Source organism: Myotis lucifugus, unplaced genomic scaffold (assembly GCF_000147115.1).
Source record: "Myotis lucifugus unplaced genomic scaffold, Myoluc2.0 scaffold_60, whole genome shotgun sequence".
Lineage (NCBI taxonomy): Eukaryota > Metazoa > Chordata > Mammalia > Chiroptera > Vespertilionidae > Myotis > Myotis lucifugus.
The window spans coordinates 6087846-6094501 of NW_005871108.1; the positions used below are offsets into that span (position 1 = coordinate 6087846).

At 53.8% G+C, this 6656-nt stretch overlaps 1 protein-coding gene across 1 annotated transcript; it reads left to right on the top strand.

The window, feature by feature from the left end:
• Positions 1-4429, top strand: MYL9 (myosin light chain 9). Its single transcript, XM_023754458.1, has 3 exons — positions 1-242; positions 2688-2849; positions 3730-4429. Exons 1-3 carry the CDS (start codon positions 59-61, stop codon positions 3900-3902), a joined length of 519 nt encoding a protein of 172 aa, XP_023610226.1. The 5' UTR covers positions 1-58; the 3' UTR covers positions 3903-4429.
• The last annotated feature ends 2227 nt before the right edge of the window (positions 4430-6656 follow it).

Sequence of the window (6656 nt, forward strand, 5' to 3'; positions counted from 1 at the left end):
CACAGGCTCTCCTCCCACATGCACTTCCTGCAGGGAAGCCCCACCCACTGAAGCCAAGATGTCCAGTAAGCGAGCCAAGGCCAAGACCACCAAGAAGCGGCCACAGCGGGCCACATCCAATGTCTTCGCGATGTTTGACCAGTCCCAGATCCAGGAGTTTAAGGAGGCCTTCAACATGATCGACCAGAACCGAGATGGCTTCATTGACAAGGAGGACTTGCATGACATGCTGGCCTCCCTGGGTGAGTAGGGACGGGGTGGGTGGCGTCTAAGTGGGCCCGGGAAGGTTCTGCACCTGGAGTAGGCTGAAGGAGCACTTCCTGTGAAGTGACATGGGGTACCCACCCTGAGAGAAAGTGCCATTACTTTCCCCATTTAACAGATAGGGAAACTGAGGCACGGCAGTTCGGCAGACAGGCTCCCTCCAGGGCAGGACTGCCTCAGGCAGATGTGTGGATTGGGCTGCCTTATGCCATTTCATTTCAAGCAGGGGTAGGGAACCTTTTTTCTGCCAACAGCCATTTGGATATTTATAACATCATTCGCTAAATTTAATATAAATTTATGTTGCTATGAAAAAGCTCTTAGATTTATTAAATTTCAAGTCCCGCCTGTGGTTGCCGTGGCAGGACCAGACCAAATGATTTCGTGAGCCTTATAAGGCCCGCGGGCTGGACATTCCCTACCCGATTTAAAGAAAGGGGTCAGCGACTAAAAGAAAATCTGAAATGCATAGACTTTCCATTGTACGGAAGGGCAAACTGAGGCTTAGAGGGGAGGCCAGAGCACCTCTGCTCCTTCAGAGGTCACCTGTGCCAGGCTCTCAGAGCCTCTCTGACGCCCGTGACTGCCCCAGAATCAGAATCTTAGAGCTGAAAGGGCTCAGGAGTCTAGTACAATTCACCAGTGCTCAGATGGGGAAACTGAGCCCGGAGGCCAGGCCTCCAGACACCACCACCCCAGCCTGTGGCCCTGCCCCACAACCCTCCTCACGTGCAGGCCAGACAACCACCCTCAGCCCCAGTTCCAGGTGCCCCCTTTTTCCAGAGGGGAGCATCTGAGCCAAACACTGGCTGGGGAAGAGGGAGCCTCTGGCAGCAGAGAATGCAGCCTGTGGTATTCAAGCCCCGAAGCTCTGGGGCCACAAGGGCCTGTGTCATCCCCTGGCACTGCTCCTCACAGCTGGGTGGCCCCACTTGGTGCCTGTGGCCCTCATGCACCCACAGTGTTGTCTGGTGGGAGGACTGGGCAACCCTGAGTGGGAAGGGTGACATCAGACACTGCCCCCCACCCTGGGCGCCAAACCTCTCCCAGCTTCTGGCCAGACTTACTTGAAGGTTCCCTCCCACGGAGGTCACCTACAGGGAGAAGGACTGAGGCCTGATGAGGGGAGGGGCTGTGGGTCCTGAAGTCCTAGCTCAGTGATGGCGAACCTATGACACACGTGTCAGAGGTGACACGCGAACTCATTTTTTTGGTTGATTTTTCTTTGTTAAATGGCATTTAAATATATAAAATAAATATCAAAAATATAAGTCTTTGTTTTACTATGGTTGCAAATATCAAAAAATTTCTATATGTGACACAGCACCAGAGTTAAGTTAGGGTTTTTCAAAATGCTGACACGCCGAGCTCAAAAGGTTCGCCATCACTGTCCTAGCTCCTCCCAGGCCTCAGCCATCCCTGGGAACACAGCAGGGTGAGTGAGGCTCAGAGGAAACAGGGACACGGAGATTCCTTCCCGCTTATGAGAAGGGCCCTAAGCCAGAGACTCGCTGACAAGCCCTGGGTGTCCACACAGAAAACCCACACTCCTGTTTGCAGCTCCTGTCAGTGGGTCCACTGACCAGTCACCGCCTTCTGGTTAAGAACATTGCCCTCAGGCTAAAAAACAAGAGCAGCAAATAAAATAGGAAGAAGCAGCTCTGCAGGTATCAGAGTGTAAATTTCCAAGCAATTCTATTGAGTAGATGTGACCGTCATTCCCACTTAACAAATGAGGAAACAGAAGCTCAGAGAGGTTTCATTTGCCCACGGTCACACAGCTACGAAGAGGTAGAGCTGGGATTTGAACTCAGCAGTTGGTTAGAGTCCATAGGACTGTGCTAATAGTTATGTGCATTTACAACCATTGCCTTCGCCATCTTCTTAATTCTCCTAAGAGGCCGGAGAAACGGAGGCACAGAGCCTTTGTGAACCAAACCTCACTGTTTTAACCACTTTTGAAACAGAGCCTAGAATCTGGGGTCTGGTTGCCTGGGTTCGAATGCCTGCTCCACTCTTTCCTTGCCATGTGACCACAGTCACCTCACCTCTGTGCCTCAGGTTCCACACACGTGAAGTGGGTGTAGGAACACTGGCCATACAGGGTGGTGCCAAGTTAAGTGCAATAAGGCCGGTGAAGCAGCGGACACAGTGAGCAGTCAGCAGATGGTAGCTCTTACATGTTCGAGAGCGTTCCCCCCGCTCTCAGAGATCCAGCCCACAGGAGGGGACGCATCAAGGCCCCCATGAGAACCCCAAAGAGAGAGCAGTCAGACAGCTGGCTGCCCAGCAAGATGCCTACCAGTTTATACAACTTCCTATCACCGGTCTGTAGGACTCACACACTGGGCCATGAAGGGAGGGCCAGGGAGGTGGGAGGGGACTGGCGCTGACAACAGGCATGAATGCCTCCCCCGCCACAGGGAAGAACCCCACGGATGAGTACTTGGAGGGCATGATGAGCGAGGCCCCTGGACCCATCAACTTCACCATGTTCCTGACCATGTTTGGGGAGAAGCTGAACGGCACGGACCCCGAGGACGTGATCCGCAATGCCTTTGCCTGCTTCGACGAAGAGGCCTCAGGTGGGCAGCCTCCTGGAGGCCTGGACGGAGCTGGGGCTGAGCCCCTCACCTGGGCACCCCCATGTATGCACGTGGGGCCGGGTCATGCTGGGGCTTTGGGGCCGCTGCCCCCACAGGCCAGAACAGAAATCGCCCATCTGCTGGTTTTGGCACCCGAACTGTAAAAGACACGTTGTTCCCTTTCCAAATGCTAAACCCAAACAGTCCACATCCACCAAGCTTCCCACTTCTTAGTTCACCTGCTGGCCCAACACACTCTGTCTCTGCTTTAGATCTTTCCAGAAACCAAACGATTTCAGGCCCTGCTGGCCAACAAGGTACAGACACCAGCCCACATCCTCAAATCTTCAGAAGGACTTCCTGTCCCACAGCTAGTTTTTCCCAGGGACAAGCCAGGGTGAGGCTGGTGGTGGTAGTTTCAGCAGTTTCTTGGGGACCACAGGCCTAAGTGTGCTCAGGACATTTTCCTGACTGCCTTCACAGCCTGTTTTCACCCCCATTTTCCAGTTCAAACAGGCACAGCAGAGAGGGTAAGTAACTTGCCCCAAGTCACACAGCTAGGAGGAAGGGGGATCAGCATTCAAATTCGGGCAGTAGAACTCTGGGGCTCATGCTCCAAAAGCAGGACATACCCAGTCCCCCACACTGAGCCCCAAGTTCCCCACAGAAACACCTCCCAGACAACCCCACTGCAGAACTCTACCTTCTGGGGCCCTGGCGAGCTAAAACTGACCAGAGGCCAGGGTTGTTCCCCACCTCCACCCCCACCCCAATCTGCTACAAGGTCTACAAGGACTGGTGGGAGTGCTGAGGGGTAAGGGATGTTGGCTGTGTCCCAGCCTGCGTCCCTGTATCTCATGTACCTTGGCCCCACCCCCAGGTTTTATCCATGAGGACCATCTTCGGGAGCTGCTCACCACCATGGGTGACCGCTTCACAGACGAGGAAGTGGACGAGATGTACCGCGAGGCACCCATTGACAAGAAAGGCAACTTCAACTACGTGGAGTTCACCCGCATCCTCAAACACGGTGCCAAGGACAAAGACGACTAGGCCTCCCAAGGCCCCCATGTCCAGCCCCTGTCCCAGTCACCTGCTCCACACACACACAGTCTGCACCTGCTCATGCCCAGGGGACCCACTCAGGGGAGCCTCCCTCTGAGGGGTTAGGGCCCAGCTCCCAGTGGAGGAAACAGGCCCAGAGAGGCAGTGCCAGGCAAAGATCACACAGCCGCTGTGAGGCAGGTGTGCCCACTGGCCCTCCAAGAAGGATCATCTAGGGAGCTGGGCCAGAGGGCTGGGCCTGAAGGTGCCAAGGGAAAGCCCCGAAGGAGAGCCCAGGCTCGGCTGTTGCCTGCCCATCCCCGGGCTGTCCCCACAGGAAGGGCCCTGTGCACCACTTCAAGTGCACCCCATGGGGCATGAAGCCCTTTCCCAGACACTGCCACAAACACGAACCTCACCCCACACGGTCCTCCCGAGGACAGGGTAACAGAGCCCCCCTTGCCCTGCCCAGAACACCCCACCCACGGGGAGTGGGCTCCTCCGAGAGGCGGAGTCTAATAGAAGGCTGAACACTGCTTTGGTCCGTGTGTCTGGTCTGTGAAATAAGGGCCCAATAGACTCCAAACAACCTCCCACATTCTGCCATCCCCAGTGGCTGCCCATTCCTCCCCTCCAGCCCCGACTCCCAAGGTCCAGCTGCAACCAGACCAGCAGCGGGGAGTGGACAGAGGTGCTGAGGGAAACAGCCTCCTGGGAGGTAGAGGGCAGAGTGGGAGGAACTACAGGAATCGCCATAGCAAATCCCAGTGGGGGTTCTGGGCCCCTGAGGGGGCCCGGGTCAAGGTCATACGGCTGTTAGGACTAGAGCCTGCATCTCCAGGGCCACCTCAGTGTTCCTGGAAAAACAGAGTCTTTGGAAACTGGGAAGGACACATCCTAGTAGCTCAGGGATGGAGGTGGGAATGAGCTGGTTTCACAGATTCCTGAGGTCAGCTCCAGGCAGCCACCAGGGGTGCTCTGTACTGCACCCACCATGGCTAGAGGGTCATTTCAGTCACATGACTAGCAATACAGCTGGCACAGCTTTTTACACATGCAGGAGTCTGGCAGAGCTGGGATCCCTCTTGCTTTGAATGATGGGGACACTGACAACAGTGCCTGGGGCTTAGGAGGAATGGAAATATTGCCAGAATGAACCAAGAACTAAGAAGGGCAGGGACTGCCTACGGTCACCTAGTGTAAGTGGGGCACAGGGAGGGCTTGACCCCACCTTTGGGATCCTCCAGGGGGGTCAGGCCAGGACTGGACACATCCCACCTGACCCCAGCAAAGGTCAGGGAGCAGGTGAGGGCCTGCCTGGCTTGGTCCTGCTGCCTTCCCTGAGGGTCACCCAGAGCCATTCAGCCACAGCACACAGTAAAGGCCTGAGATCAGCACCAAGGGAGTGCTGAGCACTAAGGGGACCCCACCCTGGCCCAGGAGGCCCTAACCTCCCACAGCCTCTGCTCTACCTCAGCACCAGGCCCTCGTCAGAACCCCATGAAACCCCTCTTGCCTCCAAACTGAGCCCGATGAGTCCCTGACCTCAATCCACACAGAGCCGGCTCCAGTCAAGTTCCAGCTGGGCCCCAAGTACTATCCCAGGTTCAGTCCCAGCCCCACCCCTGACCCTGGCCCTCGACTATGTGCCCTGAGTGACCCTCAGCTCAACCCAGTGCTGAGCCTGACTACCCACTCCCTGCAGCCGGCCCTTAGGAAGTCCCAGATCACTGGCCACACAGGCCTGACACCAGGTCACAGGTCATTCTGCAGAGCCACTGTGGAAACCAAGGGCTTTCCTGGAAGAAGGCAGGGACATGTGGTTCCCTAACCACATTGGTGGAGGGACAGACAAATATGTCAATGGAATGGAGAGTCCAGAAGCAGACACACACATCTGTGGAACTTGTTATATGACAAAGGTGACAGATCAGTGGGGAAAGGAGGGACTCACTAAATGGAGCTGACACCCACTGAAGGGGCTACAGTGAAAACATTCCCAATACCAAGTACTGGTGAGGGTGAGAATGGGGACACCTAGAATTCTCACACACTACAGAGGGGTACAAACGGGTACAACCACTTTGGAAAGCTGAACAGACATCTACCCTAGGATTCAGCAATTCCTTTCCTAAGTATGTACATACCCAACAGAAATGTGGACACATGCTCACCAAAAGGCAGGTGCAAAAATGCTCACAGCAGCACCACTATAACAGCCCTAGACTAGAAGCAACCCAATCTGCCCAGCAGGATGGACAAAGGAATGACAATGAACCACAGCTCCATGCATCAGCATGGACACATCTCACCAACAGGTCAAGCAAAAAAACCAGGCACAGGATTCGATCAAGAGACAAAACCATGCTGGTTATTTCAACAGAGATTACTTAATATAAATAATTGCTAACTAGGTATAAAGTTTAAGTTAAGTAACAAAGGGTAAAAAGAGAACACAACACAAGCCTTTTGAAAATATGGGTGGAAGCATAAGACACAACAGAAAATTTGAATAGAGTGATCCACACAAAGAAAGTGAAAATAAAATATTTGCAAATCATGTATCTCATAAGACACTTGTATATAACTCACAAACTCAATAAAGAGAAATAACCCAATTTAAAAAGGGCAAAGGATATGAAAAGACATTTCTCCAAAGAAGATGCAAATGGCCAGTAAGCAAACAAACACAACGATGCTCAACATCACTAGGCATTGGGAAATGGACGGCAATAATGACAACAACAGCAACAGAAAATAGCT